The sequence below is a fragment of the Oncorhynchus clarkii genome, unplaced genomic scaffold, assembly GCF_045791955.1.
Source record: "Oncorhynchus clarkii lewisi isolate Uvic-CL-2024 unplaced genomic scaffold, UVic_Ocla_1.0 unplaced_contig_9009_pilon_pilon, whole genome shotgun sequence".
Lineage (NCBI taxonomy): Eukaryota > Metazoa > Chordata > Actinopteri > Salmoniformes > Salmonidae > Oncorhynchus > Oncorhynchus clarkii.
In genome coordinates this window covers 332,501-360,000 of record NW_027261081.1, presented here as the reverse complement: position 1 = coordinate 360,000, position 27,500 = coordinate 332,501, and the positions used below count along the sequence as shown (strand labels likewise).

At 46.8% G+C, this 27,500-nt stretch overlaps 1 protein-coding gene across 1 annotated transcript in view; it reads right to left on the bottom strand.

The window, feature by feature from the left end:
• Nucleotides 1-27,500, bottom strand: part of LOC139404682 (ELKS/Rab6-interacting/CAST family member 1-like) — a 424,291-nt gene that overhangs the window by 168,330 nt on the left and 228,461 nt on the right. Inside the window, exon 18 of the mRNA XM_071147289.1 lies at nucleotides 22,035-22,166. Within this exon, the coding sequence (XP_071003390.1) occupies nucleotides 22,035-22,166 (132 nt within the window). The remainder of the gene's footprint in view (nucleotides 1-22,034; nucleotides 22,167-27,500) is intronic.

Sequence of the window (27,500 nt, the reverse complement as noted above, 5' to 3'; positions counted from 1 at the left end):
TAATTCCTGACCCCTGCTCTGTAGCGTAGCTATTACCACAACCTACTGCTCAATATCACTAGACATCATGTTTCTCTGATAGACAGACAGAAGTTGAGGAGTGGAAACAAGAGGGGAGGAGAAAGGATGTGAGGGGAGGAGAGAGGAGGGAAGTGGAGGAGAGAGGAGGAGAGAGGATGTGAGGGGAGGAGAGAGGAGGGGAGGGGAGGAGGAGAGAGGATGTGAGGGGAGGAGAGAGGAGGGAAGCAAAGGAGAGAGGATGTGAGGGGAGAAGAGAGGATGTGAGGGGAGGGGAGAGGATGGGAGAGGAGGAGAGAGGAGGGGAGGGGAGGAGAGAGGAGGGAAGCGGAGGAGAGAGGATGTGAGGGGAGGGGAGAAGGAAAGAGGATGTGAGGGGAGGAGAGAGGAGGGAAGCGGAGGAGAGAGGATGTGAGGGGAGGAGAGAGGATGTGAGGGGAGGGGAGAGGAGGAGAGAGGAGGGGAGGGGAGGAGAGAGGAGGAAAGCGGAGGAGAGAGGATGTGAGGGGAGGAGAGAGGATGTGAGGGGAGGAGAGAGGAGAGAGGATGTGAGGGGAGGAGAGAGGAGGGAAGCAGAGGAGAGAGGATGTGAGGGGAGGAGAGAGGAGGGAAGCAGAGGAGAGAGGATGTGAGGGGAGGGGAGAGGAGGAGACAGGAGGGGAGGGGAGGGGAGGGGAGAGGAGGCGAGAGGAGGGGAGGGGAGGAGAGAGGATGTGAGGGGAGGAGAGAGGAGGGAAGCGGAGGAGAGAGGATGTGAGGGGAGGGGAGAGGAGGAGAGAGGAGGGGAGGGGAGGAGAGAGGATGTGAGGGGAGAGAGGAGGGAAGCGGAGGAGAGAGGAGGAGAGAGGATGTGAGGGGAGGAGAGAGGAGGGGAGGAGAGGAGGAGAGAGGAGGGAAGCGGAGGAGAGAGGAGGAGAGAGGAGGGAAGCGGAGGAGAGAGGAGAGAGGATGTGAGGGGAGGGGAGAGGAGGCGAAAGGAGGGGAGGGGAGGAGAGAGGAGGAGAGAGAGGAGGAGAGACAGAGTAGTGGTAACATCTGTGCCATAATGAGACACACTAGGTATCCTTAGCTGCACCACTGTGGGCATTCTCAGGATAGTTCATTTGGTTTTATAATGATGGTTTTATAATAATTCATTTGTATTCATTTTATTCACAGGTTTTTGAAGAGAAAGGAGGAGGTGGGAAGGTGTTCATTTGACACACACACACACACACACACACTGAGGCCCCCTAAGGCTAAGCCTTCTCACTAAAGCGGTGGGGATTCTGATGCTCTCATTTCTCAGTGGGAACACTTACAAAATGACTCACCGCCCTCCCATACACCTCCCACTGTACCCCACCATCTATGTACCTTATAGTCCTGTACCTTTACTGTTCTGTACCTTACTGTCCTGTACCTTACTGTCCTGTCCTGTACCTTACTGTACTGTCCTGTACCTTACTGTCCTGTCCTGTACCTTACTGTCCTGTACCTTACTGTCCTGTCCTGTACCTTACTGTACTGTCCTGTACCTTACTGTCCTGTCCTGTACCTTACTGTACTGTCCTGTACCTTACTGTCCTGTCCTGTACCTTACTGTCCTGTCCTGTACCTTACTGTCCTGTCCTGTACCTTACTGTCCTGTACCTTACTGTACTGTCCTGTACCTTACTGTACTGTCCTGTACCTTACTGTACTGTCCTGTACCTTACTGTACTGTCCTGAACCTTACTGTCCTGTACCTTACTGTACTGTCCTGTACCTTACTGTACTGTCCTGTACCTTACTGTCCTGTACCTTACTGTCCTGTCCTGTACCTTACTGTACTGTCCTGTACCTCACTGTCCTGTACCTCACTGTTCTGTCCTGTACCTTACTGTACTGTACCTTACTGTCCTGTACATTACTGTCCTGTACCTCACTGTCCTGTACCTCACTGTACTGTCCTGTACCTCACTGTCCTGTACCTTACTGTCCTGTACCTCACTGTCCTGTACCTCACTGTACTGTACCTCACTGTTCTGTCCTGTACCTTACTGTACTGTCCTGTACCTTACTGTCCTGTACCTCACTGTCCTGTACCTTACTGTACTGTCCTGTACCTTACTGTCCTGTACCTCACTGTCCTGTACCTCACTGTTCTGTCCTGTACCTTACTGTTCTGTACTGTACCTTACTGTCCTGTCCTGTACCTTACTGTCCTGTACCTTACTGTTCTGTCCTGTACCTTACTGTCCTGTACATCACTGTCCTGTACATCACTGTCCTGTACCTCACTGTTCTGTCCTGTACCTTACTGTTCTGTACTGTACCTTACTGTCCTGTCCTGTACCTTACTGTCCTGTACCTTACTGTCCTGTCCTGTACCTTACTGTCCTGTACCTCACTGTCCTGTACCTCACTGTTCTGTCCTGTACCTTACTGTTCTGTACCTTACTGTCCTGTCCTGTACCTTACTGTCCTGTACCTTACTGTTCTGTCCTGTACCTTACTGTCCTGTACATCACTGTCCTGTACATCACTGTCCTGTACCTCACTGTTCTGTCCTGTACCTTACTGTTCTGTCCTGTACCTTACTGTTCTGTACTGTACCTTACTGTCCTGTCCTGTACCTTACTGTCCTGTACCTTACTGTCCTGTCCTGTACCTTACTGTACTGTCCTGTACCTTACTGTACTGCACCTTACTGTCCTGTACCTTACTGTCCTGTACCTCACTGTCCTGTACATCACTGTCCTGTACCTTACTGTTCTGTCCTGTACCTTACTGTCCTGTCCTGTACCTTACTGTCCTGTCCTGTACCTTACTGTACTGTACCTTACTGTCCTGTCCTGTACCTTACTGTCCTGTCCTGTACCTTACTGTCCTGTCCTGTACCTTACTGTACTGTCCTGTACCTTACTGTACTGTACCTTACTGTCCTGTACCTTACTGTCCTGTACCTCACTGTCCTGTACATCACTGTCCTGTACCTTACTGTACTGTCCTGTACCTTACTGTCCTGTCCTGTACCTTACTGTACTGTCCTGTACCTTACTGTACTGTCCTGTACCTCACTGTCCTGTACCTTACTGTCCTGTACCTTACTGTCCTGTCCTGTACCTTACTGTCCTGTACCTTACTGTACTGTACCTTACTGTACTGTACCTTACTGTCCTGTACCTTACTGTACTGTCCTGTACCTTACTGTCCTGTACCTCAATGTCCTGTACCTTACTGTCCTGTATCTTACTGTACTGTACCTTACTGTCCTGTACCTAACTGTTCTGTCCTGTACCTTACTGTCCTGTACCTTACTGTACTGTACCTTACTGTCGTGTACCTTACTGTACTGTCCTGTACCTTACTGTCCTGTACCTCACTGTCCTGTACCTTACTGTCCTGTATCTTACTGTACTGTACCTTACTGTCCTGTACCTTACTGTTCTGTTCTGTACCTTACTGTCCTGTACCTTACTGTCCTGTACCTTACTGTACTGTCCAGTACCTTACTGTCCTGTACCTTACTGTTCTGTCCTGTACCTTACTGTCCTGTACCTTACTGTCCTGTCCTGTACCTTACTGTACTGTCCTGTACCTTACTATCCTGTACCTTACTGTCCTGTCCTGTACCTTACTGTTCTGTCCTGTACCTTACTGTACTGTCCTGTACCTTACTGTCCTGTACCTTACTGTCCTGTATCTTACTGTCCTGTACCTTACTGTCCTGTACCTTACTGTACTGTCCAGTACCTTACTGTCCTGTACCTTACTGTCCTGTCCTGTACCTTACTGTCCTGTACCTTACTGTTCTGTCCTGTACCTTACTGTTCTGTCCTGTACCTTACTGTACTGTCCTGTACCTTACTGTCCTGTATCTTACTGTCCTGTACCTTACTGTCCTGTACCTTACTGTCCTGTCCTGTACCTTACTGTCCTGTACCTTACTGTCCTGTCCTGTACCTTACTGTTCTGTACCTTACTGTTCTGTCCTGTACCTTACTGTACTGTACCTCACTGAGAGAGAGAGAGAGAGAGAGAGAGAGAGAGAGAGAGAGAGAGAGAGAGAAATCATGAGTAAAGAGAGAGAGAGAGAGAGAGAGAGAGAGAAAGAAAGAGAAATCATGAGTAGAGAGAGAGAGAGAGAGAGAGAGAGAGAGAGAGAGAGAGAGAGAGAAATCACTAGTAAAGAGAGAGAGAGAGACTGACAGAGATGGAGTAACTGAGAGAAAGATTAAAAGCCTAGAAGGCAGCAGGATGCTAATCACTCCAATGTGTGGAGAAATAAAGTGAGGAAAAGAGTGGAGAAGAGAGGAGAGAGGAGAGAAGGGGAGGGATAAAGGAGAGGAGAGAGGGATAGAGGAGAGGAGCGAGGGATGAGGAGAGGAGAGAAGGGGAGGGATAAAGGAGAGGAGAGAGGGATAGAGGAGAGAGCGATGAGGAGAGGAGAGGAGAGAGGGATGAGGAGAGGAGAGGAGAGGAGAGGAGAGGAGAGGAGAGGAGAGGGAGGGAGGGAGAGCGTGTGTCCCTCACTGCCAGGAGGTCAGATAGCATTACCACAGACAACCCTATTTCCTAAGACCTGATCCCAGAGCTAAAACCCTCCTCCTGTAAATGGCCTTAAGGCACCCACAATACCTCTGGATTTGAACCAGTCAACCCAAGCTGAGCTTAGCACAAGATGAAAAATGGCTCCCATAACATTATGTGGACAAGACACAGCTAAATAAGCTGGATATATGAATCAGCTATAGATGGTTTATGTCCACGATGCCCAGAGCTTTAAACCCAGAGCTTTAAACCTGTATATATCATGCACTGTCTTTGTCTAACCTTGACCAGGGTGGGAGATACATATGATAGCGAGACTCAATGTAGTAGCACACAAACACACACACACACACACATCCCCCTACACACACACACACATCCCCCTACACACACACACACACCAGACGCACCCCCACACAGACATGCACACACACACACACATCCCCCTACACACACACACACACACACACACACACACACACACACACACACACACACACAGTTGTGCTGTTACAGTATCGTCCCACTAATCCTACTTTCCTAATGACTGGTACCGAGACAGTGAGACATGGCTCAGCTAATGAAGAGCTTATGACTGATTTTCCCCTGCGGTCCCATTCCAGTCAGTCTTAAGGCGTTTTACAGGAAGAGGGGCCTTAGCAGCAGGTCCTAGATCAGATTTAACAGTCCGCCTTAAAGACCCTTAAAGACAGGAAAATATCCAGCATTGTTCATTGACAAAGAGGAAGAGAGGGGACAAAAGGTAATACCTTTCCTCCTCAAGGTGTTGAGAGGGGGAGAAGAGGAGAGGGTATTCTTGGCTGTTTCATGAGGTGTGTGTGTGTGATCCTACTGGCAAGTGTCTTCTCTGACATTTTTAACATCTCCCTGTCTGAGTCTGTAATACCAACATGTTTCAAACAGACCACCATAGTCCCTGTACCCAAGGAAGCGAAGTTAACCTGCCTAAATGATTACCACCCCGTAGCACTCGCGTCGGTAGCCATGAAGTGCTTTGAAAGGCATGGCTCACATCAACAGCATCCATACCCTAGACCCACTCCAATTTGCATACCGCCCCAACAGAGCCACATATGATTCAATCTCTATTGCACTCCACACTGCCACTTCCCACCTGGACAAAAGGAACACCTATGTGAGAATGCTGTTCATTGACTACAGCTCAGCGTTCAACACCATAGTACCCTCAAAGCTCATCACTAAGCGAAGGACCCTGGGACTGAACACCTCCCTGTAACTGGATCCTGGACTTCCTGACGGGCCATCCCCAGATGGTGAGGGAAGGCAACAACACGTCTGCCACGCTGATCCTCAACACTGGGGCCCCTCAGGGGTGTGTACTTAGTCCCCTCCTGTACTACCTGCTCACCCATGACTGCGTGGCCAAACACAACTCCAACACCATCATTAAGTTTGCTGGCGACACAACAGTGGTAGGCCTGATCACCGACAACGATGAGACGGCCTATAGGGAGGAGGCCAAAGACCTGGCCGTGTGGTGCCAGGACAACAACCTCTCCCTCAATGTGAGCAAGACAAAGGAGCTGATCGTGGACTACAGGAAAAGGCGGGCCGAACAGGCCCCCATTGACATCGACGGGGCTGTAGTGGAGCAGGTCGAGAGTTTCAAGTTACTTGGTGCCCACATCACCAACGATCTATCATGGTTCAAACACACCAAGACAGTCGTGAAGAGGGCACGACAAAACCTTTTCCCCCTCAGGAGACTGAAAAGATTTGGCATGGGTCCCCAGATCCTCAAAAAGTTCTACAGCTGCACCATCGAGAGCCTCCTGACCGGTTGCATCACTACCTGGTATGGCAACTGCTTGGCATCTGACCGTAAGGCTCTACAGAGGGTAGTGGATACGGCCCATTACATCACTGGAGCCAAGCTTCCTGCCACCCAGGACCTACATAATAGGCGTGTCAGAGGAAAGCCCATAAAATTGTCAGAGACTCCAGTCACCTGTTTTCTCTGCTACCGCACAGCAAGCGGTACTGGTACGCCAAGTCTAGGACCAAAAGGCTCCTTAACAGCTTCTACCCCCAAGCCATAAGACTGCTGAACAATTCATTAAATGGCCACCGGACTATTTACATTGACCTTTCCCTGCTATGAGAGAAGAAACAGAGAGTAACAAGAGACAAAGAAGAAATAACAGAGAGAATATGGTGAGCACAACAATATTTTACACAAAAGCAGCATCAGCAAAAACGGTAAATTGGTGTTCCATATGGCAGAACATGGAGTTCCATATGGCAGAACATGGTGTTCCATATGGCAGAACATGGTGTTCCATATGGCAGAACATGGTGTTCCATATGACAGAACATGGTGTTCCATATGGCAGAACATGGAGTTCCATATGGCAGAACATGGAGTTCCATATGGCAGAACATGGAGTTCCATATGGCAGAACATGGTGTTCCATATGGCAGAACACGGTGTTCCATATGGCAGAACATGGAGTTCCATATGGCAGAACATGGTGTTCCATATGGCAGAACATGGAGTTCCATATGGCAGAACATGGAGTTCCATATGGCAGAACATGGTGTTCCATATGGCAGAACATGGTGTTCTATATGGCAGAACATGGAGTTCCATATGACAGAACATGGAGTTCCATATGACAGAACATGGAGTTCCATATGGCAGAACATGGTGTTCCATATGGCAGAACATGGTGTTCCATATGGCAGAACATGGAGTTCCATATGGCAGAACATGGTGTTCCATATGGCAGAACATGGTGTTCCATATGGCAGAACATGGAGTTCCATATGACAGAACATGGAGTTCCATATGACAGAACATGGAGTTCCATATGACAGAACATGGAGTTCCATATGGCAGAACATGGTGTTCCATATGGCAGAACATGGTGTTCCATATGACAGAACATGGTGTTCCATATGGCAGAACATGGTGTTCCATATGGCAGAACATGGAGTTCTATATGGCAGAACATGGTGTTCCATATGGCAGAACATGGTGTTCCATATGACAGAACATGGAGTTCTATATGGCAGAACATGGTGTTCCATATGGCAGAACATGGAGTTCCATATGGCAGAACATGGAGTTCTATATGACAGAACATGGAGTTCCATATGACAGAAACACAAACATTTGTTTTCGTTTGCTCTTTCCACTTTAATCATAAAATACAGACAGGTATTGGCAACGTCTGAATTACTCTCTCTCTCTCTACAGCCAAACACACAAACGCCTCCACCCTCACACTGCCCCCTGCAGCATTTCATAAGAACTGCAGAATCCCCTGCTTATTGTACAGAGGTCTTCCTGAACCAAGGTCAGTTTTGCATTACACCCTAATACTGAAGTTTAGCATTTGATGTGAGTAAACTGATCTTAGGCCAACCACTACCTAGACCGTTTTCCCCCCACTAGTTGATATGAACCTGACAGGCTCAGCTTTAAAAGAGCCCTGTATGTCTGTGCCAAGTGAAACCATGTCAACACGCTGTATGGTGTCCTATACATTACCTGTCAACCACAAGTCTATTATTTATGAAGCATGAACACTCCGTTGAGCACATTACTACTGATCTGTTATAATGGGATTCATACATATTACTACTGATCTGTTATAATGGGATTCATACACATTACTACTGATCTGTTATAATGGGATTCATATATATTACTACTGATCTGTTATAATGGGATTCATACACATTACTACTGATCTGTTATAATGGGATTCATATATATTACTACTGATCTGTTATAATGGGATTCATATATATTACTACTGATCTGTTATAATGGGATTCATACACATTACTACTGATCTGTTATAATGGGATTCATATATATTACTACTGATCTGTTATAATGGGATTCATACACATTACTACTGATCTGTTATAATGGGATTCATATATATTACTACTGATCTGTTATAATGGGATTCATATATATTACTACTGATCTGTTATAATGGGATTCATATATATTACTACTGATCTGTTATAATGGGATTCATACATATTACTACTGATCTGTTATAATGGGATTCATATATATTACTACTGATCTGTTATAATGGGATTCATACACATTACTACTGATCTGTTATAATGGGATTCATATATATTACTACTGATCTGTTATAATGGGATTCATATATATTACTACTGATCTGTTATAATGGGATTCATACACATTACTACTGATCTGTTATAATGGGATTCATACACATTACTACTGATCTGTTATAATGGGATTCATATATATTACTACTGATCTGTTATAATGGGATTCATACATATTACTACTGATCTGTTATAATGGGATTCATACATATTACCACTGATCTGTTATAATGGGATTCATACATATTACTACTGATCTGTTATAATGGGATTCATACACATTACTACTGATCTGTTATAATGGGATTCATATATATTACTACTGATCTGTTATAATGGGATTCATATATATTACTACTGATCTGTTATAATGGGATTCATACACATTACTACTGATCTGTTATAATGGGATTCATATATATTACTACTGATCTGTTATAATGGGATTCATATATATTACTACTGATCTGTTATAATGGGATTCATACACATTACTACTGATCTGTTATAATGGGATTCATATACATTACTACTGATCTGTTATAATGGGATTCATATATATTACTACTGATCTGTTATAATGGGATTCATATATAGTACTACTGATCTGTTATAATGGGATTCATACACATTACTACTGATCTGTTATAATGGGATTCATATATATTACCACTGATCTGTTATAATGGGATTCATATACATTACTACTGATCTGTTATAATGGGATTCATATATATTACTACTGATCTGTTATAATGGGATTCATATATATTACTACTGATCTGTTATAATGGGATTCATACACATTACTACTGATCTGTTATAATGGGATTCATATATATTACTACTGATCTGTTATAATGGGATTCATACACATTACTACTGATCTGTTATAATGGGATTCATACACATTACTACTGATCTGTTATAATGGGATTCATATATATTACTACTGATCTGTTATAATGGGATTCATACACATTACTACTGATCTGTTATAATGGGATTCATACAGATGTAGGATCTTAATTTGATCATCCTGTTGCAGGACAACTTTTCTCTGAAGTTTGTAATTTTCACTTAGAAATGTCAGACTTCCACCAGAGACTCTGGGTTCGAGCCCAGGCTCTGTCGCAGCCGGCCGCGACCGGGAGGTCCATGGGGCGACGCACAATTGGCCTCGTGTCGTCTGGGTTAGGGAGAGTTTACACGCTGATCAGGTCGCCGGGTGCACAGTGTTTCCTCCGACACATTGGTGCGTCTGGCTTCCAGGTTGGATGCGCGCTGTGTCAAGAAGCCGTGTGGCTTGGTTGGGTTGTGTTTCGGAGGACGCATGGCTCTCGACCTTCGTCTCTCCCGAGTCCGTAAGGGAGTTGTAGCTATGAGACAACACAGTAACTACTAACAATTGGACACCACGAAATTGGTGAGAAAAAATGGGTAAAAAAAAGAATAATGTATGAACCCCTACAAAAATTTCCTTCATTATAATTCACACAATGATTCACATTTCCTGTTGCTGCAGGGTTATTTTCATGTTGTAGCAATCTGGCTCAAATTAAGATCCTAAATCTGTATGGGCTGTCCAAACTTTCACACATTCCATAACACACACACGTGTGCATACACACACACACACAGATACTCGCACACACACTAACACCTTCTGATTCAAACATGACTATTCATCTCCACGTTTGCATGTGTCGGTACGGAGTCGAAGATCCGGAGATCAGAAGTCTCTCTTTCAGAAGGTTGAACCAGCTAGCATATTTATAGAGCTAAACCACACCTCAAGGGGGAGAGAGAGAGAGAGAGAGAGAGAAGGAGAGGGAGAGAGAGAGAGAGAGAGAGGGGAGAGAGAGAGGGGGAGAGAGGGAGAGAGAGAGAGAGAGAGAGAGGGGGGGGGGAGAGAGAGCGGGGGAGAGAGAGAGGGAGAGGGAGAGAGAGGGGGAGAGAGGGAGAGAGAGAGTGAGAGAGAGAGAGAGAGGGGGGGGGAGGGGGAGAGAGAGCGGGGGAGAGAGAGAGGGAGAGAGAGAGAGAGAGAGAGAGAGAGAGGGAGAGAGAGGGGGAGTGAGGGGAGAGAGAGAGAGAGAGAGAGGGAGAGAGAGAGAGAGAGAGAGAGAGAGAGAGAGGAGAGGCCTAAGTTAAAAAGACTAGGTAAACTTTACAGTGGTCTCTTCAGTGTTGAGGACTCTTCATAAGTCTTCCTTTTAGGGGGACAGTGAGTAAAGTCTCCCCAAGAACAGAGCATCATTTTAGGGGAAGAGTCGGGATTACCTTCCCTAAGAATGGATCATCCTTCTGGGGAGGAGAGAGTGGACAGCCTCCCTAAGCACGGACGGATGGACGGTGCTTTGTAAAGGGAAGAGTCTCTGAGAGGACCGAGTACTCCGGGGAAACACTGTTTGTGATTTTCTCCCAAACTACGATGCAGATGCATCCTCTGAGGGAAATATGAAACATGAGCAGATGGGACACATGTTTGGCAGATATGACCAGGAGATGTTATGAGTTTAGACCTAAACCATAAATCACACCGTAATTAATTAAAATCCCCCAAGAGATGAAGACACGAAATGGAATGAAGGCACAAAGTAGACTGGGACATTTGTAACATTTGAACCAAAATAAAAGCAGTTTAACAAGCAGGTCAAAAAGAGTCATCAGCAGTAGAAGCAGTCAGAAGAAATGTAATGTTCATAGAAGAGAAAGCGTTTCATACCTTGCACCACTTAATGCCGGTGTGGTTGGAGTCATGCAAGTACTTCTACACAGCACAGGCAGTGAGTAGCAGAGAAGACAGAGAGAAGAGAAGACAGAGAGAAGAGAAGACAGAGAGAAGAGAAGACAGAGAGAAGAGATTATAGAAAATGCAGAAGCAAAGCAGACAGGAGAGAACATAACAGAAGATACAAACAGAACAGAGAACAGAAGATACAAACAGAACAGAGAACAGAAGATAGAAACAGAACAGAGAACAGAAGATAGAAACAGAACAGAGAACAGAACAGAGAACAGAAGATAGAAACAGAACAGAGAACAGAACAGAGAACAGAATATAGAAACAGAACAGAGAACAGAACAGAGAACTGAAGATAGAAACAGAACAGAGAACAGAGAACAGAACAGAGAACAGAAGATAGAAACAGAACAGAGAACAGAGAACAGAACAGAGAACAGAAGATAGAAACAGAACAGAGAACAGAAGATAGAAACAGAACAGAGAACAGAGAACAGAACAGAGAACAGCAGATAGAAACAGAACAGAGAACAGAAGATAGAAACAGAACAGAGAACAGAAGATAGAAACAGAACAGAGAACAGAGAACAGAACAGAGAACAGAAGATAGAAACAGAACAGAGAACAGAGAACAGAACAGAGAACAGAAGATAGAAACAGAACCGAGAACAGAGAACAGAAGATAGAAACAGAACAGAGAACAGAGAACAGAACAGGGCTGGAAAGAGATGGGGACAGCATGGGACAGGACAGGGCAGGGCTGGAAAGAGATGGGGACAGCATGGGACAGGACAGGGCAGGGCTGGAAAGAGATGGGAAGGAGAGAGAGGGCGAGACGTCTCCTCATCCCGGTCAACATTAGGGAGCGAGAGAACGAGGGAGAAAGAGGGAAAGAGGCAGAGAGAAAGAGCCTGGCCTTTCTTAGGTCTTGTTTCTACAGTGCGCGTTATGAATTGTGTCATAGGACTGCTGAGTCATGTCTGGAGGGAGGGGAGGGGACGTATATATTTTCATGTGGTCTTGGGCAAACGGTTTCACTGGGCCCGCTTGAGCGACCCAGTCCTCTTCACACAGCCAGGCCGTAAATCCACAACCCACTGAGTGATCCGTGTCACCAAACACACAGCACAGAGGAGACTGTGTGATGGAAATACCCCTGGTCCATGTGTGTGTGTGTGTGTGTGTGTGTGTGTGTGTGTGTGTGTGTGTGTGTGTGTGTGTGTGTGTATATATATAGTGTGTGTGTGTGTGTGTGTGTGTGTGTGTGTGTGTGTGTGAGTGTGTGTGTGTGTGTGAGCGTGTGTGTGTGTGCGTATATAGTGTGTGTGTGTGTGTGTGTGTGTGTGAGCGTGTGTGTGTGTGCGTATATAGTGTGAGTGTGTGTGTGTGTGTGAGCGTGTGTGTGTGTGCGTATATAGTGTGTGTGAGTGTGTGTGTGTGTGTGTGTGTGTGTGTGCAGTCTATGTTCCCTTAATTACCTAGGCTCATTACATGGGCAGGGTGAGTGGGTTTGGCAGCTCCACACATCATGAGGACAAGTACCAAAATAAGGAGTGACTGTCTCTGTCCTCCTCGTATAGAGGGGAAAGGGGTCTCTTCAGCTCAGCGGAGGCGTGCTGCGCTGCTCTGCTGGGCTGTATAAATAGTGGATGACTCTAACGGATGTCCAATACTTCACCAAGAGCCTCAGTCTTTACAGTAACACTTAGAAGAGATCTGTCGTAGGCCAGACGCTGTTTCAACTGGCCGTGGAGAATCACTACTGTTTCTTCAGTAGAGCCACTTATGTCCTGTGTCAGTGGCTACAGGCTGCAAATAGGATTCCATTGTTATTGTGACTCCTATTTTATTTGATATTATATTTTGGTTTGTTTCTGTTATTGTCTGATGCCTTGGTGGGGGGTGTGAAGGAGGGGGGGGGGGGGTAAAGGACTGGGGATGTTGTAGTGTTATGGTTGTCAATGTTTCTGTTCTCAAACCTGAAAACATAAAGTATATATACAACAGGAGGAACACCAGAGACAGAGAGAGGATGGAGAGAGGATGGAGAGAAGGAGGAAGAGAGGATGGAGAGAGGATGGAGAGAGGTTGGAGAGAGGATGGAGGAACACCAGAGACAGAGAGAGGATGGAGAGAGGATGGAGAGAAGGAAGGAGAGAAGGAGGAAGAGAGGATGGAGAGAAGGAGGAAGAGAGGATGGAGAGAGGATGGAGAGAAGGAGGAAGAGAGGATGGAGGAACACCAGAGACAGAGAGAGGATGGAGAGGAAGGAGGAAGAGAGGATGGAGAGAAGGAGGAAGAGAGGATGGAGAGAGGATGGAGGAACACCAGAGACAGAGAGAGGATGGAGAGAGGAAGGAGAGAAGGAAGGAGAGAAGGAAAGAGGATGAAGAACACCAGAGACAGAGAGAGGATGGAGAGAGGATGGAGAGAGGATGGAGAGAGGATGGAGAGAGGATGGAGAGAGGATGGAGAGAGGATGGAGAGAAGGAGGAAAAGAAGAGAAACAAACAGAGCAGGATGAGTGTGTGAAGGTCTGGCAGGGGGCGTGGCCTTAATGAACCCTGGGTAATGCTCACTATGATTATGTATGGACAACAGGCCTATAGGGATCACTTTTAGAACTATTTAAAAGTGATTTAAAAGTGTATTTCCAGGTAAATGCCAAAAAAATGTCATTTTGGCTCAGCTAGCTTGGCTGGCTCCTTCTGGGTTTAATAGTTAAATAGTTGTTAGTCTCTCTTTCCTGTCCTGGCTGTGGGGTTTATTCCCCTGGTGTTCCTGTGGCCGGGGCTCGGTTATCATTGGACCTGAATATAGAGCAGGTGGCATAACTAACTAGCTATGTCCTTGCCTTCCTGCATGTGTTTGTGTGTTAGAGAAAGAGGCTGAGCACTACCAGTCCCCATCCAGTCTGCTCCCTGTACCCAGCCTTCCCCTCCCACAGCCTGGCTCTATAAACCTGGAAGTCCCCTCACACACAAACACACACCACACAAACACACACACCACACAAACACACACACACACACACAACACAAACACACGAACACTAGCTCTATGAGTCTGGAAGTCCCTGGAAGCGGAGGGCCCCTACTAGAGCCCAGATATAATGAACCTCAAGGGGAAAGTAAAGGTCCATCCTGCCTAAAGCCTGGTGGTGCCTTGCCTGGACCAGACCAGGACGGTGTCCCAAATAGAACCCTACCACCTATATAGTGCACTACTTCTGACCAGGGCCCATCAGGTCATAGCCCAGGTGAACGAGAGGGAACCAGACCGTGACACGTCAGGCAGTGACTCAGGCAGTGACTGGGGTGGGGAGGAATGGATGTGGAGGAGACTGCATTGTATGGTTGGGTCCAGAGCCCAGGTTCACTAATTGGGGAATGTCGCATGTATGAAAAGCTCTTTATTATAATGAAGTTATTGTAAAATAAACTATTAGGAGACAGACTCTACAGCTGGGAGTTGTATTGTGATTAAGAGTGACAGGGAGGAGAAGGAGGAAATACATCCATGGCCAAACCTCCACAGTGGACAGAAAGCTAGTGACCTCATTGATCCCCTCAACGTCTGTCCAGCGTCCATATTCTGGGCAGTGAGAGTCCCTGTTTCCCATCCTTCAGTCTACCCACCTCAGATGAGTCATGCAGGGTTATTCCAGTCTGACGGTCTCTCTCCAGTAGGTATAAAGGGTCGGAAACCTTCTGGTAAATTTCCTTGAATTTTTCTGGAAATTTTCAATGGGAAGTCTGGGAATTTTCAATGGGAAGTAAAGCCTGGGAATTTGGGGGAATTTGTTAACTAGTAAATTTGTTAACTAGTAAATAGTAGCCTACTGCAAAGTGTGTTTAAATAATTTCTAACATGTTAACAATTTCTGCTTGTTAGTTTTTGCTATCATGTGGGTTTAATCTTGCTTGAGCCTGTTGACTGAGGAGTGTTAATTCACCTGTTTCCATACATGTTTCATTTTAAAACATTTATCTTACAAAGGAGTTGTTTAATCTAACTGCTTAACTATTTATTTGTACATGGAATTGTATTTGTGATTTTTTAAATTCATTTTTTTCTAATCTTTACAGGAAAATGCCACGGGCATTTGATGAGTGGAGACATTTCACTGCCTAATTTAGAAGGAAAAGCTGTGTACATTTGCAAATACTGTCAAATACTATAACGTTGAAGCCGGAAGTTTACATACACCTTCGCCAAATACATTTAAACTCACTTTTTACCAATTCCTGACATTTAATCCTAGCAATAATTCCTAGTACAAATTCCCTGTCTTAGGTCAGCTAGGATCACCACTTTATTTTAAGAATGTGAAATGTCAGAATAATAGTAGAGAGAATGATTTATTTCAGCTTTTATTTCTTTCATCACATTCCCAGTGGGTCAGAAGTTTACATCCATTCAATTAGTATTTGGTAGCATTGCCTTTAAATTGTTTAACTTGTGTCAAACATTTCGGGAAGTCTTCCACAAGCTTCTCAAAATAAATTGGGTGAAATTTGTCCCATTCCACCTGACAGAGCTGGTATAACTGGGTCAGGTTTGTAGGCCTTGCTTGCACACACTATTTCAGTTCTACCCACACATTTTCTATAGGATTGAGATCAGGGCTTTGTGATAGCCACTCCAATACCTTGACTTTGTTGTCCTTATTCCATTTTGCCACAACTTTGGAAGTATACTTGGGGTCATTGTCCATTTGGAAGACCCATTTGTGACCAAGCATTAACTTCCTGACTGATGACTTGAGATGTTGCTTCAATCTATTCACATCATTTTCCTCCCTCATGATGCCATCTATTTTGTGAAGTGCACCAGCCCCTACTGCAGCAAAGCACCACCACAACATGATGCTGCCACCCCCGTGCTTCGCGGTTGGAATGGTGTTCTTCGGCTTGCAAGCCTCCCCCTTTTTCCTCCAAACATAACAATGGTCATTATGGCCAAAGAGTTCTATTTTTGTTTCATCAGCACAGAGGACATTTCTCCAAAAAGTACAATCTGTCTCCCCATGTGCAGTTGCAAACCGTAGTCTGGCTTTTTTATGGTGGTTTTGGAGGTTTTTCCCCTGAGGTGGCTAATTTATTTTGATTTTGCCATGATGTCAAGCAAAGAGGCACTGAGTTTGAAGGTAGGCCTTGAAATACATCCACAGGTACACCTCCAATTGACTCAAATTATGTCAATTAGCCTATCAGAAGCTTCCAAAGCCATGACCACATTTTCTGGAATTTTGCTTAAAAGGCACAGTCAACTTAGTTTATGTGAACTTCTGACCCACTGGAATTGTGATACAGTGAATTATAAGTGAAATAATCTGTCTGTAAACAATTGTTGGAAAAATTACTTGTCATTCACAAAGTAGATGTCCTAACCGACTTGCCAAAACTATAGTTTGTTAACAAGAAATTTGTGGAGTGGTTGAAGTGTATGTAAACTTCTAATTACAACTGTATGTGAAGAATGCAACAAGGATGCAAAATCATCTGGCCAAGTGCATAAAGTTCCCTCAGTCCTCACAACAAGCAACCTCTGACAAAAGTCCCTCTACTTCTATTCGAGGTGAAAATGATGAATCAGACACCTTATCGATAGCAACAGCTCATGGTCCTCCTGGAATCAGAAGGTTTTTGGCTCAATGAAGGAACGTAGTCAGAGAAATGGTGATGAACGTCTTCCTCGAGCTGCGTATGGAACTGGTTCACCTCTGATGCTCACGGACGATGTGTATTGGAAGAGATTTCTGAATGTTCTTCACCCAGCATACACCCCTCCAACCAGACATGCTTTATCTACTCATTTGCTGGATGCAGAGTTCAACAGAGTTCAAGTGAAGGTCAAGCAAATCATAGAGAAAGCAGACTGTATTGCAATCATCTCTGATTGGTGGTCGAATGTTTGTGGGCAAGGAATAATTAACTACATCATCTCCACCCCTCAACCAGTATTCTACAAGAGCACAGACACAAGGGACAACAGACACACCGGTCTCTACATTGCAGATGCGCTGAAGGCAGTCATCAATGACCTTGGACCACAGAAGGTATTTGCACTGGTGACAGACAATGCTGCAAACATGAAGGCTGCTTGGTCTAAAGTGGAGGAGTCCTACACCCATTGGCTGTGCTGCTCATGCATTGAATCTGCTCCTCAAGGACATCATGGCACTGAAAACAATGGATACACTTTACAAGAGAGCCAAGGAAATGGTTAGGTATGTGAAGGCTCATCAAGTTATAGCAGCAATCTACCTCACCAAGCAAAGTGAAAAGAATAAGAGAACCACATTGAAGCTGCCCAGCAACACCGGTTGGGGTGGTGTCATCATGTTTGGCAGTCTCCTGGAGGGGAAGGAGTCTTTCCAGGAAATGGCCATATCACAGTCTGCCGATATGGACAGCCCCATCAAGAGGATCCTCCTGGATGATGTAGTTTGGGAGAGAGTGGTAAGCAGCCTGAAACCTATAGCAGTAGCCACTGGACGGATTGAGGGAGACAATGTCATCCTGTCTGATGTTCAGACTCTGTTTGCAGATGTAAGAGAATAAATCCATACTGCCCTGCCCACTTCACTGTTGCTCCAATCAGAGGAAACTGCAGTTCTGAAATACACCAAAAAGCGTGAAGACTTCTACCTGAAGCCCACACACCCTGCAGCGTACATGTTGGACCCCAAGTATGCTGGCAAGAGCATCCTGTCTGGTGCAGAGATCAACAAGGCCCATGGTGTCATCACTACCGTGTCTCGCCACCATGGCCTGGATGAGGGCACGGTTCTTGGCAGTCTTACGGAGTACACTTCCAAGCAAGGGCTTTGGGATGGAGATGCAGTATGGTAGTCGTGACAACATATCTCATCAGCCACCTGATGGAAAGGACTTTGTGGATCTGAGGCTCTTAGGATTTATTCATTTGATTTATGTCTACTTATGATATGGTAAATATATCCAATGCAAAAAACATCTACATTTAATTGGTATTAATAATAATTTGCATATATTTCTGTTAATTCCCACGGAAAGTTTCCACCTCTGAATATTCCCCAAAATGTGAAGCCCTAATAAAAACACACACTGTGGTATGTTAATCCCTATTGACACATAACAATGACAGACCATCCCTCACCATACACACAGCAATGTGTGTGTGTGTGTGTGTGTGTGTGTGTGTGTGTGTGTGTGTGTGTGTGTGTGTGTGTGTGTGTGTGTGTGTGTGTGTGTGTGTGTGTGTGTGTGTGTGTGTGTGTGTGTGTGTGTGTGTGTGTGTGTGTGTGTGTGTGTGTGTGCGTGTGCGTGCGTGCGTGCGCGTGTGTGTGTGTGTCAGACCAGCTGATGTAAACTGAAGTGAAAGGAACCTGTTTCTTCATAGAGAGATGGAGTTATTTATTTGCCAAATGAAGACTGGACACACACACACACACACACACACACCTGTACCACGTAAACAGGCCCCATTGACACGGTATTCAGGGGGTTGGCACGGTATTCAGGGGGTTGGCAATGGTATTCAGGGGGTTGGCATGCATGGCGATGCTATAAGACAGGGGAGGCCTTCTCTGAGTTGTTACTTCAGGAGTGTGTATAACGGAGGGTTTTGAGGGGAGGCGTTCTCTGTGTTGTTACTTCAGGAGTGTGTATAACGGAGGGTTTTGAGGGGAGGCGTTCTCTGTGTTGTTACTTCAGGAGTGTGTATAACGGAGGGTTTTGAGGGGAGGCGTTCTCTGAGTTGTTACTTCAGGAGTGTGTATAACGGAGGGTTTTGACAGGAGGCGTTCTCTGAGTTGTTACTTCAGGAGTGTGTATAACGGAGGGTTTTGAGGGGAGGCCTTCTCTGAGTTGCTACTTCAGGAGTGTGTATAACGGAGGGTTTTGAGGGGAGGCCTTCTCTGAGTTGTTACTTCAGGAGTGTGTATAACGGAGGGTTTTGAGGGGAGGCCTTCTCTGAGTTGTTACTTCAGGAGTGTGTATAACGGAGGGTTTGACGGGAGGCGTTCTCTGAGTTGTTACTTCAGGAGTGTGTATAACGGAGGGTTTTGACGGGAGGCGTTCTCTGAGTTGCTACTTCAGGAGTGTGTATAACGGAGGGTTTGACGGGAGGCCTTCTCTGAGTTGTTACTTCAGGAGTGTGTATAACGGAGGGTTTTGAGGGGAGGCCTTCTCTGAGTTGTTACTTCAGGAGTGTGTATAACGGAGGGTTTTGAGGGGAGGCCTTCTCTGAGTTGTTACTTCAGGTGTGTGTATAACGGAGGGTTTTGAGGGGAGGCCTTCTCTGAGTTGTTACTTCAGGAGTGTGTATAACGGAGGGTTTTAAGGGGAGGCCTTCTCTGAGTTCTTACTTCAGGAGTGTGTATAACGGAGGGTTTTGAGGGGAGGCCTTCTCTGAGTTGTTACTTCAGGAGTGTGTATAACGGAGGGTTTTGAGGGGAGGCCTTCTCTGAGTTGTTACTTCAGGAGTGTGTATAACGGAGGGTTTTGAGGGGAGGCCTTCTCTGAGTTGTTACTTCAGGAGTGTGTATAACGGAGGGTTTGACGGGAGGCCTTCGCCGAGGGGCATTGATGTGGGTCTAAATCAGGCCATTAACTGTGGGCTCAAGAGATGCCAGCCGAGTGCATTAGTGGGTACAAGTTAACATAAACACTGGGGACTTTTGGCCAGGAGACACGGAAGTGATGGAAGGATGGGGGGAGACACAGAGGAGGACTCTGAGGTAGGGGTTGTCTTCTGTGTGTAACAGAGAGTACTTGTAGAGATGAAGGGGTGGCAGGTAGCCTAGTGGTTAGAGGGGCGGCAGGTAGCCTAGTGGTTAGAGGGGCGGCAGGTAGCCTAGTGGTTAGAGGGGCGGCAGGTAGCCTAGTGGTTAGAGGGGCGGCAGGTAGCCTAGTGGTTAGAGGGGCGGCAGGTAGCCTAGTGGTTAGAGGGGTGGCAGGTAGCCTAGTGGTTAGAGGGGCGGCAGGTAGCCTAGTGGTTAGAGCGTTGGGCCAGTAACCGAAAGGTTGCTGGATCGAATCTGTCGTTCTGCCCCTGAACAAGGCAGTTAACCCACTGTTTCTAGGCCGTCATAGTAAGTAAGAATTTGTTCTTAACTGACTTGTCTAGTTAAATAAAGGTTAGATAAAGGTTAGGTAAAGGTTAGATAAAGGTTAGATAAAGGTTAGATAAAGGTTAGATAAAGGTTAGATAAAATAATAAAATCAAATTAAACTTGAGTAAAGGGTCTAACATGTTGACTTGACATTCCACCACTGACATACAGATGATTGTGAAGCTCCTTCTGTTACATTCAGTGTGTTTGTATTGTATTTATTATGTATCCTCATTAGTTCCTGTCAAGACAGCAGCTACTCTTCCTGGGGTTTATTACGGATCCTCATTAGTTCCTGTCAAGGCAGCAGCTACTCTTCCTGGGGTTTATTACGGATCCTCATTAGTTCCTGACAAGGCATCAGCTACTCTTCCTGGGGTTTATTATGGATCCTCATTAGTTCCTGTCAAGACAGCAGCTACTCTTCCTGGGGTTTATTACGGATCCTCATTAGTTCCTGACAAGGCAGCAGCTACTCTTCCTGGGGTTTATTATGGATCCTCATTAGTTCCTGACAAGGCAGCAGCTACTCTTCCTGGGGTTTATTATGGATCCTCATTAGTTCCTGACAAGGCAGCAGCTACTCTTCCTGGGGTTTATTATGGATCCTCATTAGTTCCTGTCAAGGCAGCAGCTACTCTTCCTGGGGTTTATTATGTATCCTCATTAGTTCCTGTCAAGACAGCAGCTACTCTTCCTGGGGTTTATTACGGATCCTCATTAGTTCCTGTCAAGGCAGCAGCTACTCTTCCTGGGGTTTATTACGGATCCTCATTAGTTCCTGACAAGGCAGCAGCTACTCTTCCTGGGGTTTATTATGGATCCTCATTAGTTCCTGCCCAGGCAGCAGCTACTCTTCCTGTGGTTTATTATGGATCCTCATTAGTTCTTGTCAAGACAGCAGCTACTCTTCCTGTGGTTTATTATGGATCCCCATTAGTTCCTGTCAAGGCAGCAGCTACTCTTCCTGGGGTTTATTATGGATCCCCATTAGTTCCTGTCAAGGCAGCAGCTACTCTTCCTGGGGTTTATTATGGATCCCAATTTGTTCCTGTCAAGGCAGCAGCTACTCTTCCTGGGGTTTATTATGGATCCCCATTAGTTCCTGCCAAGGCAGCAGCTACTCTTCCTGGGGTTTATTATGGATCCCCATTAGTTCCTGTCAAGGCAGCAGCTACTCTTCCTGGGGTTTATTATGGATCCCCAATAGTTCCTGTCAAGGCAGCAGCTACTCTTCCTGGGGTTTATTATGGATCCTTGTTAGTTCCTGCCAAGGCAGCAGCTACTCTTCCTGGGGTCCAGCAATTATATACATTTTTAAACATTACAATACATTCACAACAGATTTCACAACACACTAAGTGTGTGCCCTCAGGCCCCTACTCCACTACCACATATCTACGGTACGGTGTGTTCTCTGTGTGTGTGTGTGTGTGTGTGTGTGTGTGTGTGTGTGTGTGTGTGTGTGTGTGTGTGTGTGTGTGTGTGTGTGTGTGTGACTGCACCACTCACCTGTTTCTCAGTGTGTGTGCGAGCAGCTTCCTCCTGAGCCAGAACCATCTCTCTCTCTGCTGTGATCTGGACACTCTCTCTCAGAGCCTCCTCCAGCTCCTCTATTCGCTCCTCCTTCTGGCGCAGGGAGTCCTGGGGAACACACACACACACTGGATTAGGGAGAGGTAGAGGCCTGTATGGAAGGAAACATACATACACACACATACAGCGAGAGAACACACACACGCACACACACACACACACACACACACACACACACACACACACACACACACACACACACACACACACACACACACACACACACACACACACACACACACACAGGAATAGTTACCAGCCTGTATGGAATGAAAACACAGCCATATGTGATGTATACCTTCAAATGACCTTCAGCTAATCTAGTTGGTATAATCGCGATGCATTTTTCAAGAGAGACCAGGGAAGAGCTGTGCAATGAACCAATCAGGTGGAATGTATGCCCACGGTGTTCATTCAACCCCTGAGCACCAGGCGTACTAACGATAAACACATACCACCTCGTCAGTGACGTGGACACGTACTAACGATAAACACATACCACCTCGTCAGTGACGTGGACACGTACTAACGATAAACACATACCACCTCGTCAGTGACGTGGACACGTACTAACGATAAACACATACCACCTCGTCAGTGACTTGGACACGTACTAACGATAAACACATACCACCTCGTCAGTGACGTGGACACGTACTAACGATAAACACATACCACCTCGTCAGTGACGTGGACACGTACTAACGATCAACACATACCACCTCGTCAGTGACGTGGACACGTACTAACGATAAACACATACCACCTCGTCAGTGACGTGGACACGTACTAACGATAAACACATACCACCTCGTCAGTGACGTGGACACGTACTAACGATAAACACATACCACCTCGTCAGTGACGTGGACACGTACTAACGATAAACACATACCACCTCGTCAGTGACGTGGACACGTACTAACGATAAACACATACCACCTCGTCAGTGACGTGGACACGTACTAACGATAAACACATACCACCTCGTCAGTGACGTGGACACGTACTAACGATAAACACATACCACCTCGTCAGTGACGTGGACACGTACTAACGATAAACACATACCACCTCGTCAGTGACGTGGACACGTACTAACGATAAACACATACCACCTCGTCAGTGACTTGGACACGTACTAACGATAAACACATACCACCTCGTCAGTGACGTGGACACGTACTAACGATAAACACATACCACCTCGTCAGTGACGTGGACACGTACTAACGATAAACACATACCACCTCGTCAGTGACGTGGACACGTACTAACGATAAACACATACCACCTCGTCAGTGACGTGGACACGTACTAACGATAAACACATACCACCTCGTCAGTGACGTGGACACGTACTAACGATAAACACATACCACCTCGTCAGTGACGTGGACACGTACTAACGATAAACACATACCACCTCGTCAGTGACGTGGACACGTACTAACGATAAACACATACCACCTCGTCAGTGACGTGGACACGTACTAACGATAAACACATAACACCTCGTCAGTGACGTGGACACGTACTAACGATAAACACATACCACCTCGTCAGTGACGTGGACACGTACTAACGATAAACACATACCACCTCGTCAGTGACGTGGACACGTACTAACGATAAACACATACCACCTCGTCAGTGACGTGGACACGTACTAACGATAAACACATACCACCTCGTCAGTGACGTGGACACGCTGATAGGGAACTATGACGTGGACACGCTGATAGGGAACTATGACGTGGACACGCTGATAGGGAACTATGACGTGGACACGCTGATAGGGAACTATGACGTGGACACGCTGATAGGGAACTATGACGTGGACACGCTGATAGGGAACTATGACGTGGACACGCTGATAGGGAACTATGACGTGGACACGCTGATAGGGAACTATGACGTGGACACGCTGATAGGGAACTATGACGTGGACACGCTGACAGGAAACTATGACGTGGACACGCTGATAGGGAACTATGACGTGGACACGCTGATAGTGAACTATGACGTGGACACGCTGATAGGGAACTATGACGTGGACACGCTGATAGGGAACTATGACGTGGACACGCTGATAGGGAACTATGACGTGGACACGCTGATAGGGAACTATGACGTGGACACGCTGACATTGTAAACACTGGACAGGACTGGAAGCCAGAGTGTCACGAAGTCAGTAAGGTCACCCGTGTGGTCGCGATGGCTTAGAGAAGCAGAACCCCCCAATACATTTCTCCACACTGACTCACACACACACAGTCTAGTCTCTATGGCTGATGATAGGTGAGTCAGACCAGTGGCTTTTCTCTCTCTGTCTGTCTGTCTGTCTGTCTGTGTGTGTGTGTGTGTGTGTGTGAAGGGGTCAGAGCCTGGAGGCTTGGCGATACCAGACACGTCAGACCGTCATACAGGCTTAGTAACTACAGGGGAAATGAAACTTTAGGCAGGCCTGGTGGTATGTATCAGTCTGTGTTGGTGGAGCAGGCCTGGTGGTATGTATCAGTCTGTGTTGGTGGGGGCAGGCCTGGTGGTATGCATCAGTCTGTGTTGGTGGGGGCAGGCCTGGTGGTATGTATCAGTCTGTGTTGGTGGGGGCAGGCCTGGTGGTATGTATCAGTCTGTGTTGATGGAGCAGGCCTTGGGGTATGTATCAGTCTGTGTTGATGGGGCAGGCCTGGTGGTATGTCTCTGTGTTGGTGGGGGCAGGCCTGGTGGTATGTATCAGTCTGTGTTGATGGGGCAGGCCTGGTGGTATGTCTCTGTGTTGGTGGGGGCAGGCCTGGTGGTCCACCAGGCCTGGTGGGGGCAGGCCTGGTGGTATGTATCAGTCTGTGTTGATGGGGCAGGCCTGGTGGTATGTCTCTGTGTTGGTGGGGGCAGGCCTGGTGGTCCATACAGGATTCCACGTCAAGTGCTCCTGAGACATTTTAATGACATGCCCAAGCCGGTGCAGTTGGTGCTGGGTGACCATGGCCTCCATACTCTTGTAGTTGGTGCTGGGTGACCATGGCCTCCATACTCTTGTAGTTGGTGCTGGGTGACCATGGCCTCCATACTCTTGTAGTTGGTGCTGGGTGACCATGGCCTCCATGCTCTTACAGTTGGGGCTGGGTGACCATGGTCTCCATACTCTTACAGTTGGTGCTGGGTGACCATGGCCTCCATGCTCTTGTAGTTGGTGCTGGGTGACCATGACCTCCATACTCTTGTAGTTGGTGCTGGGTGACCATGGCCTCCATACTCTTACAGTTGGTGCTGGGTGACCATGGCCTCCATACTCTTGTAGTTGGTGCTGGGTGACCATGGCCTCCATACTCTTACAGTTGGTGCTGGGTGACCATGGCCTCCATACTCTTGTAGTTGGTGCTGGGTGACCATGGCCTCCATACTCTTGTAGTTGGTGCTGGGTGACCATTGCCTCCATACTCTTGTAGTTGGTGCTGGGTGACCATGGCCTCCATACTCTTGCAGTCAGTCTTAGCAAGTATTTCTGTATGGGGCACACAGTTGCACCAGGTGATTCCCAGGATGCAATGCAACCATTGTATGTGGAATCGGTTGAAACTGCTTGTTGTGGCGACTATAAGTGACCCAGAAATGTGGTGATGCAGAATGGCTTGATAGATGGCAACTTTGGTGTGGAGGTGGCGATCCCAGTTTACGAAGACCCTTCGTCTGAGTTTCCCCGAAGGCAGCTGATGCTTGATCCTGTTTTGAATTTTGAGGTCGATGCTGCAGTCCTCTGAGTGGATGCTGCCCAGGTATTTGAAGGACGGGACTATTGCCAGTGATTTGTGTTCAATGGTGAAGACAGGCATGGTGGGTGGAGGGATGGGTCTCTATTGGCAAACCACCTCTGTCTTGGTGGTGTTGTTAGACAGTCCCCTCCTGCTATAGACCCTCACAGCCCCTACAAGGACGGACTGAAGGTCTTCCGGAGTGTGGGCCACACGAGCACAGTCATCAGCATACTGCAGCTCAAGAACCCGCTCCGTCAAAACCTTGGTGGTTGCTTGGAGCCTCCTGATGTTTAATAGGTCCACCACAACCCCACTGCAGTCCTCAAGCTCCTTGTGGAGAAGCTGGGTGACACACAGGAGTAAGACGTTAAAGAGGACAGGTGCCAGCACACACCCCTGCCTCACACCGATGCTTACTCCAACGGGCACTCCTGCCCTCCTTTGGCCACCTGAGCCATCATCCCATCATGGAACTGGCAAAGGACATTGACACATTTGTCTGGACAGCCACATTTGAGTAGAATGTCTCATAGTAGTTCCCTGCTCACAGTGTCAAAGACCTTAGAAAGGTTGTTGAAGGCCTTGGAGAGGTCGTCGAAGGCCTTGGGGAGATCGTCGAAGGCCTTGGGGAGGTCGTCGAAGGCCTTGGGGAGGTCGTCGAAGGCCTTGGGGAGGTCGTCGAAGGCCTTGGGGAGGTCGTCGAAGGCCTTGGAGAGGTCGTCGAAGGCCTTGGGGAGGTCGTCGAAGGCCTTGGGGAGGTCGTCGAAGGCCTTGGGGAGGTCGTCGAAGGCCTTGGGGAGGTCGTCGAAGGCCTTGGGGAGGTCGTCAAAGGCCTTGGAGAGGTCGTCGAGAGAGGTCAAATCAAATCAAATCAAATTTATTTATATAGCCCTTCGTACATCAGCTGATATCTCAAGGTACTGTACAGAAACCCAGCCTAAAACCCCAAACAGCAAGCAATGCAGGTGTAGAAGCACGGTCCTGATGTTGTTCACAGCACTGGCGTTGCCGTGTCGTGAACATCATGTTGACTGTAGTCCTGTTCTTTCTGAAGCCGCATTGTGACTCTGGCAGCAGTTCCTCTGTGATGTTGTCCACCAGCCTGTGTAGCATCACCTTGGTCAGGACCTTGCCGTTAACAGTCAGAAGGGATATCCCCCCCGGATGTTATCGCAGACGGACTTGTCACCCTTGTTCTTATAGATGGTGATAATGTTTCCATCCCGCCACTGTTGGGGGACGATCTCACACACACATACACACAATCAGCTTTTTTCAGTCCTCTCAACCACATCCCTCTTTTTTAAAGAGAGATTATTTCTGTCCATTCCTTTCTAAAACCACACCACAATCCTCCCCCCTTCCCTTCGTTTATTTACTTTTCTCTCCTCCTCCTCTTCATCACTCCTCCTTCTCCTCCTCAGAGTGCTATTTGAGTGTTTCTGACTAGGAACCTCAGGGAGGGAACCAGCTGTATCTGTCCCAAATCAAACTGCATATTTGTGTTCATGAAGGTTCAGCCACTGAACTGACTTATTACTGGAAGTCAGGGACAATGGGAGGTTAGAGGGTTAGGGCGGACACACATACACAGATGGCTACACACACGCGCACGCGGGCACAC